Genomic DNA, 16,445 nt, shown 5'->3' on the forward strand with positions numbered 1-16,445 from the left:
CTATTATGTATGCATTTCTGGATGATTACACAGTGTCATAGTGTTACAAAAGCTGGCCTATGTCATAAAGTCATTGTATATTGCCCACTGACAGACCCACCCTCCCCATGATGTGAAACCTGAAAGTGTTACATTGGAGAACCCGCAGAGTTCTCCTACTCCTCCCTCAGGCGGTTGTGGGCTGTAGCTACTACCAGTGTTGCGAAAGAACCCCCAGTATGAGTTCAAGAGATTCATGCCTAATGGAGAAGAAAGGAGAGGGGCTAGCATTGTGTCTGGGTAGCAACTATTCTTCCAAGAAAAGCAGCAGCAGGAAAGGATTTGTGGGTATCAGTTCATTTTGAGTGATTTGACATACCATTTTTCCTCATTTGTAGGACCTGGTGCAGAATGGGACGGACTTGGCAATCAGCACATGTCCAGTGTGCAAACCTCAGCATGGAGCACGAACCAGAATAGAACTATTTAATTTTGTTTAAAGCATGGACCTAGCTTTGGAGCAGCTGAGCGCTGTATAGGGTGTGGGTTGCCAGCGTTTGAGATGGCATCTTTTAACAGTAACACTGTATAGGGACATAATTTCACCAAAATGCAAGGGGTAGTGGAAGTGACATCACACAACACATGATCTCTGATGACATCACAGGAAGTGATGTCATTTGACCGCATCCCCAAGTGACATCACAGGAAGTGATGGCGCATGACCTTCAGCTGTTTCAGATGTGTCTCGCACCCGTGTTTTCAGGTGCTCTCATTTCAACCAAACATAAGAACCGAGGCACAGAGGAAGACGTGATGTGTCCACGATCACAGATTTGGGGAATGTCCATTTCCAGATATGACGTGGGGACTATATGTAAAACATACATAATGCAGTACTGGTCCCCAAATATACCAACCACCCGTGGTGGCTGGTGAGTTCTTTTTTTGGAGGGTGACCCGCCAGTCACTCACTCACTAACTCATACACACACCTTCTCTTACATCCCCTCTCACTGTATTCTCTACACATGCACACACCCTCCCACCCAGAACATTCAAAAACACACTATCACATTTCTTCTCATTCACTCACCAGTCATTGACCCATAGCACATACATACATTTGACACGCACTACACACATGCAAAATACACATCACATTTAAAAAAAGTCTTGTCTGTTTTTCCAGCTTCGGTCCAGGCCACCCTCAGCTCCTCCATGCTGCTCACAACCAGGAATCAGGAAGCTGGGAGAGCTTTCTGGTTCCTGTATATGAGCCATGAGGAGGCTGGAGTAGAAGGGGTTGGAGCTGAACATGGCATGTGACACATGCTACATGTCATGTCAGCTCCAACCCCTACTGCGCGCCTCCTTCTCACGCTGCAAGCCCCGGCCCAGCCTTCACCCTGATGGTTGAGGACTGGGCTGGGCCCCCCCAGATCTGCTGAGGCGTGGCCTCCTGCACCGCGGGAGTCCATGCTATGCCAGTGACTGCACTCAGGAGCTTCCGTTTTTCTTTTTGTTGTTATATTGGATCTGCAGGGGTTGCAGGTACGACCCCCAAGTGATGTCCCTGGTGCTGTACTGTGAGCTATGGTTTGTGGGTCCATTGGGATTAGTCCTTGATCAGGGGTTGTTGAAAAAGCCACATTTTGAGAGGTTTGCGAGCACTGGAGAATTGTGTGGGCATTCAGAGCAGATACCAGGATTGAGTTCCAGAGGGTGAGAGTGTGACTAGAGAAGGATTGCTTGTGGGTCTTTTCTTTGTGGGCTAATTGTGCTTCCAGACGGTTGATTTATTTGCTGCTCAAGGAGCGTGTGACACAAGATAGTCAGCGGCTGGGAGCCCCAACAGTAGGGCATTTCCCACACCAAAGTTAAATCCAAGTACTTCAGTTATGGATGACACATGCAACTTGTTTTTATGCCATACATTTGACAGTTATTGTTGTCCAGTCCCATCTGGCACTTTAAATCTGATGAGCAACTCTGCCAATAGATAGTTGGGCATATATTTTTTTCTTTAATGTGTAGATTAATTGATGATTTTTAACTTGGAAGAAATTTTTATTTGCACATGCTTTTAATTCATGATATTAGACTGAATTGTGGTGTTTTCGATATTAGATGTTTTATTGGATTTATCTTATGTTTTGTTTTCCACATCTTTTTATTGAAATTTTAAACCAACTGGACATCAAGTGCCAAAAGAAAAAGCAGGAATGATCAAGTCGTTCAACAAACCATCATAAAATAGGCATGCGGATCAAACTTAAACAGATTACAACTCGTTAAGGCTTTCCTTCTTAACGACCCCCCCGACAGTCCTTCAGCGCCTCCCGTGAATAAGATAAATTAAGAACCGTAACGATTCGCAAGAAAGAGAAAACTAACGATCCCTCATAAACCTATCCACCCTTCCCCATAACAAATTAAATAACTAGCACAGTGGATATGACAGACAATAGGCGTTTAAATAGGCGTGTAAATAAGTCCTTATCATTGCCTACTTCAGCGACCCAATATGTGAGACACAATATTTACAATACGAGATTTATAAACATGCTCGTTGAGCAGACCCATTAAGAACAACAGAGTTGGTCACATCAACATTATTGCGAGTGTCAGCTAGGTAGGTCCGTAGCGGTGTCCAAATATCTTTAGGTCTACTTCTCGTAGGCATGGAGCGGACATATTGCTCCTCCAACTCTTGAACATACACTAAGTCCCCGAGCCAGGCCTTATGGTTCGGGGCATTTCTTGCTTTCCAGGCCCAAGGATATTCCTTTTTGCCATTGCAGCCGCCACAGCCACAAAGCGACGGATCTTTATGGATGTCTTGCCAATATCGCTCAGCAGGTATTTTATCGGTAGTGCTGGTATAGAAAGTCCAACAATTTCACTAACAGACGCAGCAACTTCTTCCCAAAATGCTTTAACCGGGGGACAGTACATGTGGATTGAATTTGCCATATTGGAATTACATTTGGGGCCAGGTGGCCTGCAGGGCTGGGTTAAATTTGGAGGCTTTATGTGGTGTAACATGTAGGTGGTTAAGGATCTTAAATTGTATTAACCGGAAATTGGCATTGAGGGAAATGGATTTAGTGTGTTCACAATATTTATACCATTTATCATCCTCTATAGTGATACCCAGGTCCCGTTCCCATTTTAGTTTCATATGATTTTTAGAGGGAGTATATACCTGAGTTGCCCTGTAGAGGCTAGATATAGTACCTGTAAACCAATCTTGTGACATTGTAGCCATAACAAATTGGTGGGGTTCTGGAGCATCTGGAAAAGTGGGCTACTTTTTCTTACATGCCGCCTTTAGCCGGTAGTACTGTAAAGTAATAGTAAGGCCGGCACCGAGTCTATCATGCACAAACTTCCCCTCAGGGTAGAGGTCAGGGTAGAGGTTCCTCAGCCTCATCTCTTTATCAGGGTCCCATCTGTTTTGAAGGGGAGTGTCAAATGTTGGCTCTAACCCAGGGTAATGCCACTAGGAGAGAAACGGCCAATAAGGGATCTCACATCCTACTCTAGTAAATGGGGCCGACCAGGCACGGACAGTTGAGGCCACCGGATCTATATCTGTAATATCCCCTTTAACTGTAGAGAACGGCATCGCCTGTATATTGGAAGGGGGCGCTGCAAATTTTTCGGTGCGCACATGGGCATGTGGCTCAGCAGTAGTAGCCCAGTATCGCGCAAAGTGAACCTGAGCCGCGTGATAATAAAGCAAATAGTCAGGGACTAGACCTCCCGTTTCATATCTCTCACACATCTTCGGCCATCTGAGCCTAACCCCCCTTGCCCCCAAACAAACGCGCTGGAGAGTTTCTGCAACTTCTGAAAAAATTCCCTTCCAGGCCAAACGGGAACGCCACAAAAAAGGTATAGAAGCTTAGGGACCACAACAATTTTGAGTAGGGCAAGTCGACCATAGATAGATTTTGGCAGCGCCCCCCACATCTTTAACTTGTGTTCCAAATTGTGCAGATACGCTTCGTGGGTATTTGTAAGCAGTGTTTGCCTATCTGTGGCCATTAATATCCCCAGGTAGCGAGCAGTAGTGGGGGACCACTTAAACCCCGTCAATGCATGTGTTTGTTCAGTGGCTGGGGTCAGTGGAATAACCTCAGACATAGCTTGATTTATCTTGTAGCCCGAATACCTGGAGAAAGTGGAAATCTCGTCCATAATAGGGGGCAGGTGTGTCTCAGGGTGCCGCACATAGACCATAGTGTCATTAGCGTATAAGGAAAGGAGTTGTGGGGAACCTCTAATACGAATGCCCCTCCATGTATGTTTGTGTCTAATCTTGGCTGCCATACCTTCAATAGTGAGTGCAAAAATAAATGGTGAGAGAGGGCAGCCTTGGCGAGTGCCTCTTTCCAGTGCGAAGGTGGATGATACTGTATTGTTAGTTCTTACCCTTGCTGTTGGCTGCCTATAGAGAACTCGCATATACCCCAGAAATGTTGGACCAAATCCCAATTTGGCAAGGATCAAAAACATATAATTCCAGGAGACCGAATCAAATGCCTTTTCGGCATCAAGGGTGATGGCAGCGGCTTTGGCCTTGGGGTATAACTGTGATGTGATAGCAAAAAACCTCCATAGATTAAGAGCAGTTGATCGTGTGGGAATAAAACCTGATTGGTCAGTGTGAATTAATTTATTCATGTATGGAGTCAGGCGGTTGGCTAAAGCTTTGGCAAAATGTTTGTGTCTGTGTTAATAAGGGATAACGGGTGGTAAGAAGAGGGATCATGGGGGGGCTTATGTGGTTTAAGCAAAACAGAAATCACTGCTACCCTCATTGTAGTCGGAAGCATGCCTCTCTCCAAAGAATCCTCCCAGATCGCTAGCAACCTAGGGGCCATTTCGACCTTGAATGCTTTATAAAAATCGACCGGGATCCCGTCCGACCCCGGCGCTTTCCCAGCATGTAAATCGGCGATGGCCCTTTCAATCTCTTCCATTGTCAATGGAAGATCCATCGTCTTCATCCAGACCGGGCAGAGGGATAGTGTCTATGTACCCCTTGAGGTTCTCCATCTCGACCATGTCTGCATTGGTATATAATGAAGTGTAGTACTGCTTGAACACGTCGTTAATTGCTTCAGGGGCAGTCCGCACTGACCCAGTCGGGTCAACGACACTAGTGATTTGCCTGATGTCCATCTCAGCTGTAATTAGCATCGCCATAGACTTACTAGATTTGTTCTCTTCGCCGTAACGTCGTGCCCGACTAGGTTGTGAAAGGAAATACAATTCTCGGTCGGCTTGAGCATTATATAAATATAAATCCAGTTTAGCTTGGATTTTGAGGAGGTGTTCCCTTCCAGCATTGGCGGGCTGAGAGACCTCAAGCCGCCGCAGATCATCCTCAGCCTGGGTGAGATCTTTTCTTACATCCCTGATTTATCTTATGTTTAAGTTTGTGTGTGTATTATTGAATGTTCATGTATAAGATTTGTAATAAGTGTAGGGGAGGCATGGTATCACAAGGATGACACAGACAAATGGGTACAATTTGTAAAGCCTTTATTGAAATGGTTGGGGTTGGAGAAACTCCTAGTCTGCCCTATACCTAAGATCGTAGTTGTAAGGAACTCATGGTGGCAACAGTAAAGACAGACACAAGTGATCACAGTTCAAGGGTGTTTATTAAACTGTTTAGGTAGATTGGAAAAACGCCTTACCTAAATCTTAGATGGGAGCAAGCTACACCCATCAAATAATAATAAGGCAGTCCTAGTGGCGTCTGGTCAGATAAAAGGGCCTATACTATCAAAGAAAATCCTTACAACTAAATACAAAAGGAGTGTGGGATAGTGTTCACAAGAAAGTAAGAAGTGTTCACAAATGATAAGTCAGGAAGTGGTAGCCGGGGTCTCCCTTCCCCACGTTTTGAGCACAGGACAAGGCGGGACTGCGGAGCACAGCATACGCTCTAGCTTAACCAGACTACAGTTCCGTTCATAGGTATCAGGACCTCCAGTGGTTTAGTCTCTTTTTCTGCAAAAATTGTTTTGCCTCTGAGGGCCTGATGTGTTCAAAATAACAAACGAAAGTTCCTTTCCATCTGCACGTTGGGTGATGACTTTTCATCCCTGGATCCCCCTCTTCCGTTCTCAGATCCATAAAAAGTTCCTAGTGATATCAGGACCTTCGGTGGTTAAGTATCTTGCTTCCGAGGGCCTGGTATGTTCAAAATGACAAACAAAGGTTCCTTTCTGATTGCACTTGTGGTGCTGATTCTTCACCCCTGGGTCCCCCTCTTCCGGACTCAGACCCTTCTCGAATATCAGCCTCCCTCCGTCGGGTTCACTGTGGCTTTTACTTTTTTATCTGTTACATTTATGTGTCGCGGGTGATGGCTTTTCACCCCTGGATCCCCCTCTTCTGGGCTCAAACCCTGCTCGAATGTTTGCCTCCCTCCATTGGGTTCATTACGGCTTTTTCCAAAACAGTTTCACCTTTGGCATTCACAAGTCTTAATGTCTTTTTAAACCGTTCACTGTGGACATCCCGCTGTTGGGTTCACTCTTGTCAACACAATATTCATTCTCCTTTCTCTCTATGCAGGATTCATCTCTCTTAGCTTTCCAACTATGTGCAGGTCAAAGACTTTCGACTGTACAGCGGGTTTTGCGGGTATGACGTCTTTGACCTCTTCCTTGCGGCTGGGCCTTCTGGTATGGGTAGTTTCAACAAACTGGGGATCAACCAGAATCTCTCGAATGAGCACCCTTGTGGTGCCTGACCCCTCTGCAGCTGGTTTTCCCCTAAGACGTGAAAAGTACTTTGAACTTCCATTAGCTTGCCATTGCAACTTTTGTTCAACACAGTTCGGTTTCTTATCGGTTTTCCCCTTGACTCACCGGCTGTGATGAACCGCTTGACTTGTCTTGTCTTTGGAGTAAAGGAGGGTACCACGGAAGCAAGCGGTGTTATCTGTCCTGATTATCAGTGTTGGAGGGCTATGTGTACCATTGGCATCGGCTGCAACACACGCTGGCTATTGTTTGCAGTTTTATGATTCCTTTCTAGGAGCCTTCGCATGTCTGGGTCGGAAAAGACAAGGTTGCTTTTCTCCTTGTCGCCCCTTCAGTTCTCGACGCCTTTCTCCTCCTCTTGAACTGCCACCCTGGGATGGCTGTCTTGTCGTACGGTTTGCGTTGCTAGTAGTGTGCTCTCGTGCTCCACATTTTTTCCTGTGGGGAAGGGAAAGGGCCGTCAGGTGTGTGTGATTCTGGTCAATTGCCTGACCCTTGTGTTGGGACTTGTCAGGTAAACGGCTCTGGTGTTAGTCCGTTGTCTTTCATGGTGTGCAAAAGTGTTCATGTCAGAAAAGGGGGCGCAGTATAGAGTGTCTGTGTATCTCTATGTGGCAGGATGGGGAAAAGGTGTTAGAAGAAGGGGGATACCGCATCTCACCCGTCGGCGTCCCACTTCAACTCCCCGATGAACCTCTATCCAGGTAATCCTCTTTCACTGGTCCACCCCCAGAAACTGGATCCAATAGTGATGGCTGTGTCCTGGCCACCTGGATGAGATCCCTGGGGACTAGTTAGGGAGACACCTTTAGGTTTTTCGCTGAGTAGTCTTGACAATCAAATAATAAATAACGCAGTCCTAGTGGAGCCTGTCAAATCAAAATGGCATATGCTAACAAAACCTAATGCCTGCCCTAACTCTTGTACAAAAAAGTGAATAATGGAGAAATGTATGCAAAATGAAAGTTCAGTGTTCAAATGAACAAATGTGGTTGAACCAGCTTTCCTCCCCGCATTAGACCTCACAGAGTAAGGCTGTCCCTGAGGCAGGATGACGCAGTCTGGCTCAGCTTCCAACACAAATACAGTTCTGGAACGTGGATCGAAGCCTGTCTGGCCTTCCACGTTTAAGTCTCTTTTCTCAACTTTCAAAAATTATGTTTCAACCAAAAAAGTTCACAAATGTCCCCCTCTGTCAGGCTCAGGCCTTTCACCATGCAGTTCTCGGGGTGGGGTCAAATGACATCACTTCCTGTGATGTCATCAGCGGTCAAGGGTCGTGTTATGTCACTTCCGCTACCCCTGGCATTTTGGTGAAATGAGGTCCCTGATCAGCCCCTAGTTTTGTTATTTTCCCTTGGCACAGTGTTTTGGGTTCTCCCTGCTGGATTGCCAAATATGAGTGATGGACTCATCTTCTGCAGGTAGGCTCATTCGCTGATTGATAGTTGCTGCATATGGAGTAGACACCATTACAATTTACGTACGATTTTAGGGTTGGTTGCTGCTCTTATCCCTTCAATGCTCCCCTCATTCCCTTCCTCAGAGTTCCCAGGCATCTCTGAGGACCGCCCGGTCCACAGTATTTTAGAGAACCCTTCCCCCAGCTTACCTCCAACTTGGCAGACCAGGGTCCTCTATTTCCTGTGTTGGAGTTACCTGATCTCTTATCTGTCTTTGCTTTAGGGTTTCCTCTCCCTGCAAGGTTCAGGTTTGGACTGTTGGTGAACCGCTCCCCCCCACCATGCACCACCAAGAGTCTCCCAGACCTCTCTAGGACCTCTACCCTCACAGTGCATAAACGCTTCATTGATGAGCAATGATTAGCAATGATGTGCCCCTGAGGCATGCTGGAAGATGGAGTTTCAATTGAGGCAAGATGCAGATTGCTTCCTGGGTGAGGGAGAAAGATGGTGCTAAAAACTGAGCTGTTACAGCAAAAAAACTGTTATTTTTCAAGTCATTTTTAAAATGTGTAAAGACATTCTGTATGATTGTTTGGGTCTTGTGTTCGCAGGCAATCTTCACTCGAGCTCCCGACATGTTCTGAATATTAATGAGAGAAAAGATTTATTTTCAGCACAGCTTTCAGAGGTACCATTCGAGTCACAGTTAGAAGAACTAACCACACGGTATGCCGCTCCCTTTATTATTCTGCATGATTTTTATTCAAAATGATTTGGCAAAAGTCGTCGGCTCTTCACAAAATGGCCTTCCAAATAGAATTGTGTTACACATAAAAATTTAATATTTGTAGTTTGTGATATCTTGGGCATGTACTCCTTTGATGGAATGGACCCCAACTAGTGGCCAGAGGACATATGCTATAATTTGTTTGGTTTTAACATTGACTACTAATTTGAGTTTTTGTACTTGATGAATGGGATATTGTGTCCTATAATTCCGACATCAACTTTATTAGAAAGTGGTTATAGACTGTTTTGGACTTTGCAGAATATATCAAATGGATATACTTTGAGCCATTTTGTTCATTGATCGTTTATTTATCACTTTACGTTTATTCTCCTGCGTCTGATCTTTCATATATTGTTACTAGTACAATATATATTCACATCAGTTGAGAATCCCGAAAAAAAAGAAAAAAGATGTGTAGACAAACGTGTTATAGATTGGACATCTGTTATGTATTTGGCAGACCAATATGACACATCACATGTTCGATATTGTTTAAGAAGTTTATTCTTGACTGGATCAGTAATGCCATGAACACCTCACCATTTTAAAGCTTGTTCTAAAAATAAAATGATTTTCCTATCTCTGAATAGTCCCTGCAAAAAGTGTAGGGGTGGGCTAAACAATAGTAACTACGGGTTGCACTGGGGGATCCTGGTCTTCCTCTGGACCTTCAGATTAGTACTACCAAGAGTACTAGCATGCTATTTTGATCAGGGTTCCTTCTCTTCTTTACTATCCCTATCTTGTGCAGGTTTTGAGAGGGTTAACTAACCAGTTTCATTCTTGTCTATGTGTTAAATATGTAAGGAATTTGATTTTTCTGTTCTAACATTTCTAATGGCTCTGTTTGAGCCTTTGCATTTGTGCCTTTTGGGGTTGCTTATTTTAAGGTGTTTTTTCTGATTGCCATCCCCTCCACAAGGTGGGTGAGCGACATCCAGGCTCTTTCTACCAAGCCTCCGTACCACGTGTTCTCCAATTAGAAAAGAGTTTGACAAAGCTTTTTTGTCCTTCCCAAGAATGACTTTAAACCTATCCTGGCAGATCCATTTTCGGTCTTCTTCCCTCTGCTTCATCCATCAGAGATGGAGGAAAGGTTTTGTTTTCTGGATCCCACAAGGACTCTGTTACAAACTGTCCTTCCTTGTTTTAGAGGTTGGAAATGGGGTAACCAAGGGTACTGAGCACTGCCACCCGCTAAAATGATGCAGGGCCCCCGAGGGAATGGGGGCATGGAGAGGATGCCCTCGCCTGCCCAACCCGTGTGCTTGGCAGGAAGTTGTCACAAGGGGCTGCCTGTTAAAAGCGTCCTTGTTAGGAGATTAGTTCAGCCAGTAAAATGTCAGTGAGATGCAGGAGTAAAAGCCACAGAGAAATCAAGCACACTAGATGGAGATTCCCAAATGCACAATCTCCTGGTTCTGGCGAAGGCTTGTGAACCCCTGCCCCAAAGTCAACTTGTCTGCGAACCACAAAGCCCTGGTTAACAGTACCTTACTTTGTAGGTTTAAGACGATCCTTAAAAGATTACTTTGGGCCTGCCGTCTGTCAGACAATTCCACTGATGACCCACATGATCTGAAAATCCAAGATGGTGTACTGACACTAGGAATGCTTGGTCCGCAGAGAGGAGAGGAGGGCAGCTGGATACCAGAACACAGAGATAAGACCGGACATGAGGAAACTCGGCCCAATCCCAAACTTTAAATATGTAAATGAGTGACCTATCGGACAAGGACCAACCCTAGGGCCAGGGTTGGGAGATCATTAAAGGAAAATAGAGGGACATGACAGTGTTGGAGTTTCGAGCAACAAGACCCAAGGAGAAGGAGCGTGCTGGAGGCGAGGAAGAAATTATGTTGTAGAAGGCTTGAATAGAGGATGTGACTGGGAGAGGGGACGACGATGATTGGAGAACACAGAAGTTGGCTTGGGTGCAAGAGAGAAAAAGAAGGTTGGGGAGGAGAAGACTTCAAAGGTTGGGTAGAGACTGAGCCCAGAGATTGGGGATAGAAAGAACCTTGGCATTGGTGAGGACGAACTCAGAGATTGGGATGAGACATGCCCAGAGTTTGCAGAGAGCATGATTCCAGAGGGTGCGTAGAGAAACACCTCAGAGGTGAGAAAAACACCCCAGAGGTTCAGGTAAAAAGACCACAGAGCTTAGAGTAGAAGAGCCAAGAGGCTGGGGAGAGGAAGGACACAGAGGTTGGAGAGAGAAACGAAAATTAGGTTGGAGGAAGAAAAGACCTTAAGGGGCGTGGAGAGCAAGACCAAGGAGGTTGGAGGTCGAGGAATCCAGGAATCTGGGGATGGAACAGAGTGGAGAACACCAGCACAAGTAGAAGGTGGGGAAACAAGGGGGTGAAGTTCTGAACGAATCAGAAAGGAGGAAGAAGGATGTATTAAGAATCCAGGAAGAGATGAGGAGAGGCGTAAGCAGTGACATATTACAATGAGGCCAAGTAGGCAAAACTCCACTGGAGAATTTTTATGCAGTTGATTTCAATGTATTAGTTATTTTTTTAATTGAAGTTAGTTTTGTTTCTTGGAGTCTGGGTAACCCACAACAACGCTTGAGAGATTTGGAGCTGTTAGCAGTCATTGCACTCTAACAGCTTAAGTCTTTGCTAGCCACACTTGTATATATGTTTGATATTTACAAAAGCTTTATTGTTAGGGTGACTTTTGTTTATTAAAAAAAGGAAACGTTTGATGCCATTCCCCATTATCATTGGTGTTCGCTCTAATTAACACACATATACTGCGTTAAGCAATCAATTTTATGTTCAAATTCACATGACATGTATTTTTTAAACCATTGCAGGCAGGAGGGTTTTCCCTCCAGAAATGTAAAGGTTAAACATGATGCATCATTTTACAATATTAAACGCATGCTTATTCTTAGGGCAAGTACAGAGATGCGAACTAAAATGATGCTCAAAATCGAGCACTACTTTCTCTCTGTGACCCCACATTTCAGAAGTCTCTGGCTGCCCAAACGGTTCAAGCATGAAATAGATCGTACAGAAATTAAAATGGCCAAGATTAAATCTAAATGTGCAAGTATATCAAGAAACATGTCAAATGATACCAAAATCCATAGACGGGTGAGAGAAAAAACTGTGCACAAAGGAACATAGTGTTTCACAGCTGTAAAGGAGGTCTGAAGTGTTGCGTCAAAATATCCATTTGGCAATCTACAGAAGCTGCCAAGTGCATTAAGCAGGGAAATGACATCCCTGCTGGGTTTATCGTGTGTCTTTGATGAAATTCATTTGCATGCTCAGTACTACCAGGAGAAGAACTGCAAAGTATGCCACAAAATGCATAACAGTTACCTTTATAAATAACTGTTACATTAATAAGATTTTAAATACAAGGTATGATTTTTATTGTAACACATTACCACAAATGACAGCAGGAAATCTCTCTCTCTCTCTCTCTATATATATATATATATATATATATATATATATATATATATATATATGCACTTCACTAAACAAACTTTTCAAACGTGCCATTATGGTTCAAAGTAAAACCGAAAACCCCCTGAAATTCCCCAGTTATGGTAGTCTAAGCGACCATATCTGCCATCACCACTGTGCACTGCTAACACTAACACCCAGGACATGAAAGATAGCATCACAAATGTCATTGATGACATCACTGACGACATCACATGTTTAGCCCCTTTGTTTTTGTTCACTGCCATATATATATGTATATTCAGTACAAAAACGTTGTTAAAGCGACGTTACACTTCACAGTAAAACCGAAAAAACACTTGACATTCCCTAATTATGGTAAGCTAAGCAGCCATAACTCGCGCCACCTATGTGCATTGCTAAGACTAACACTCAGGACATCAAAGATGACATCCCAAATGTCATTGATGACATCGCTGATGACATCACATGTCTAGCTCCCTCTTTTTTTGTTCACTGATATATATAAGCCAGGTGCCTTTCTTCACTGTCAGTCAGGAAGTTAAATGGTGAAAAGAGCTATAGTTGTAGTTCTAACCCTTCTCATATGTTCTTACAATACTTTCCTTAGGGTACAATTACATCATATCATACATATACATATACATAGGAGAAGAAGGAATCCTGAAACACAAGAATTTTTTCTGTGCATGAAGGTAATTAGGACGGTTATGAACACTTTCTGGTAATACTGCAGGTTTTTTTGCTTACTTTATGTTCCCTGTATATGCTTCTATTTGTATGCATTGTGGTCTCTTTGTGTTTTGTGTGTAATAGTACAAATATGCAGTAAGGGAAGCATTCGTAGATGCTTATGTTTCACAGTAAGCAAAAATCTGTAATGGAAGCATATATCAATTTAGTAGCTAACATGGGAAGATTTAGAATATTGCACCTCTGTAGCGCATGCTGCAGACAATGCCTACGTTTCTTCATGAGGTCGTTCATGTATTGAAAGAACTCAGTATTTCAATGGAATTTTTTAGTAATGCATTCTTAATGAACTATTTGGCATATGATAGTTCTGCAATGATCTCTAACACTTTTCGGCCAATATTATAATGACAATCCCTTGTGGAGGCTCTGCATGAAAATTAAGTGCACATGTGATGTCATCTTTGATGTCCTGGGTGTTAGTCTTAGCAATGCACGTAGGTGGCGCGAGTTATGGATGCTTAGCTTACCATAATTAGGGAATGTCAAGTGTTTTTTGGTTTTACTGTGAAGTGTAACGTCCCTTTAACAAAGTTTTTGTACTGAATATAGATATATATATATGGCAGTGAACAAAAACAAAGGGGCTAAACATGTGATGTCATCAGTGATGTCATCAATGACATTTGTGATGCCATCTTTCATGTCCTGGGTGTTAGTGTTAGCAGTGCACAGTGGTGATGGCAGGTATTGTTGCTTAGCCTACCATAACTGGGGAATTTCAGGGGTTTTTCGGTTTTACTTTGAACCATAATGTCCCTTTAACAAAGTTTTTTTTGTTACTGAATTTCACAGGTTTTTGGAAGGGGAATTTAATCATTACATAGCGTTAATAAAGTGTTTTTGCTGAATATACACTATCATGTGATCTTGGGAGATATGTAGTATAATTTACTTACTTTATATACATGTAACATAGAACATACAGAACCCACTCGATATTGATATTTGAAAGGCACGGACTGAGCGTCTGTTTGCGGACGGGCGCGGACGAGGTCAACAGTACCCAAACCGTCAGGGGGTATCTGAAATTGTTCTATTGTCTTACACAAAAAATGTTCAACTTTGAAAAAGGACACATAAAGACATTATAAGTAAATAAATAGGGAAACCTAAAAGTGTGAAGTAAAAACCAAGCATTTAATAACTATGTACAATGAAATGGATTATACCATAACAAAAAAAGGTATGCCTCCAACGTATTTACCTCACAGAAACTCTGCAGCCAGGACCGACAGTGGACGCACGCAGTACAAAGAAGGCAAATTACAACAAAATAATAGGTGAACTTCATTTTTCTTATGTATGTGTGCATTTTTTGGTATGTGGGGCAGAAAAAATAATTTCATTCTGTTGTTTTGACACAGAAATGGCCATTACTTTGGAGTGGCTGGAGGAGAATTTTCCAAAAGGGAAAATGTCCGAAGATAGCGATAATAATGGTACACACTGCTCTGCATAAGCAAAGTAATGGTCAGTATTTTATGGGCATTTAACATATATATATTTATTTTTAACAGACCAGGAAAAAAAAGAAGAGAGGCCAACAAACGACACAGAGGAAGACAGGCTGAAAAGGATAGAACTGAAAATGGACGTACTAAATGAAAATTTTAACAGTTTAAAGCAATTTGTGGAGGAGTTTGTGAGAGGAAATATACGTTATCACTGTCCCACCTGTACCTGCCCCCCTTCTCCATTCCCTAGTGAACCATCCTCAAACCTTCAAGAAGAAAATAGACGTTTTGATGAAACATCCATCCCTTCTTGCCCTCAAAAATCATCCCCTCATAACCAGCCCGTGTTGAATCCTAATTCCCCTATATTCGTGTCAGTATCTGCTTCCCCCTGTATTTCTCTTGATTGAAGTGTGTGTTTTTTTGGAAAGTTTTTGTATTTTAGTTGTAGTTGAAGAGTATGAGGATTTTTATTTTTAAAAGACTTAAAATGTTCGCGAACAGCGTGCCTGTTCGAGCTATCCGTAAGCAATAGAATATGGATGTTCTAACGGTAATACACCTACCCGTACCAATGCCAACCAAGATGGAACTGATCTTAGAATGCAACATCTGTGGAAGTTGTGCGTAAGTAAACAGAATGGGGCGTCCTAAGGACATTATACCTCTCTGTACCGCTCACAATCGAGATAAAACATGTTCTTAGAACACACCAGGTGTCTGGGATGTCTGGAAATGAGCATGGGAGTGTCTTAAGGACACTATACCTGTCTGTATCGTCCACAGCCAAGATGAAACCGTCCATAGAAAAGGCGCGGTGGCCGGCATGTTCGCATGCGCAATACACCCATAAGTACAGCGAACATTACGCCTGTCCCTAACTGTCCGTCTCACTTGTGTCGCACTTTTAATTAGTTTAAGGACCCGAACACTGTCCGTAGGACACTTGCGCCCATGCGCACGTTTGTTAGTCTGAATTTGCTGTCCAGCGGGCACCCATTTCCCTCGTGGATGTGTTCAGGATGTCATCATGTAACCGCACCCACTCTGAGCATGAGAACTAATTTGCGCAGTTTGTGTGCTTCTGCAACATTACAAAAGAACTTATACACACAAGGGAAATTATTTCACAATATAAAATCATCATTTCACATGTCCCATACAATAGCTGTACCTGTGGATGTTTTACATTTTGGGAACGCTTTTGAGTGATCAAGATGGTCATGAGCCACACCCCTCCACTCCTATAAATGGCCACACCCCCGAGCGCATCTTCATTGTGCTTCTGGCAATAGCAGATTGAGGTGTGCTGCCTTTACTGCTGTAGCGACCAATAGGGGCTACTGTTGCTTCATTAGCCTCAGCACCACCCCCAAACCCTCCACCAACACCACCTCCCCAAGGGCCTGCAGAGGGATATACGGGTGAGGATGTAGAGGTCGAGGAAGAAGAGGAAGAAGAGAATGAGGTGGAGGAACTCCGCACTACAAGCACTCGCCGGGAGACGTGGGTGTGGCGGTTGTTTTCCGTTTGTGGGAACGTACCAAAAGCACGTGCGAACCTGGTCAGGTGTAACCAGTTCCAGTTGGTGCAGAGTCACTGGAGACCTGGTGTGTACAGCTTTGGTACGACAACCATGAAGCGACACCTAACTTCGTTCCACAGTGCGGACATTCGCAAGGTGGTACCATGTGAAGAACGTAGTAGATTGAGTTCCTCCACAGCATCCTCCGTGTCCGATCCTCTCACCACAAGAGATACTCCTGTGGGGGAGCGCATCCCTCCAGCTGCTTCACAAGCCATTCGCAATGCTTTTG

The 16,445-nt window shown here is 43.7% G+C and overlaps 1 protein-coding gene across 2 annotated transcripts in view; it reads left to right on the forward strand.

Annotated features, from left to right (window-relative positions):
- The window catches only part of CCDC13 (coiled-coil domain containing 13), a 1,886,344-nt gene that overhangs the window by 1,733,432 nt on the left and 136,467 nt on the right, over positions 1-16,445 (forward strand). For both annotated transcript variants that reach the window (XM_069647762.1, XM_069647761.1), the window contains exon 15: positions 8,788-8,902. In XM_069647762.1, the coding sequence (XP_069503863.1) occupies positions 8,788-8,902 (115 nt within the window). The remainder of the gene's footprint in view (positions 1-8,787; positions 8,903-16,445) is intronic.

The sequence above is a fragment of the Ambystoma mexicanum genome, chromosome 2q (assembly GCF_040938575.1).
Source record: "Ambystoma mexicanum isolate Mex_15411 chromosome 2q, UKY_AmexF1_1, whole genome shotgun sequence".
Classification (NCBI taxonomy): domain Eukaryota; kingdom Metazoa; phylum Chordata; class Amphibia; order Caudata; family Ambystomatidae; genus Ambystoma; species Ambystoma mexicanum.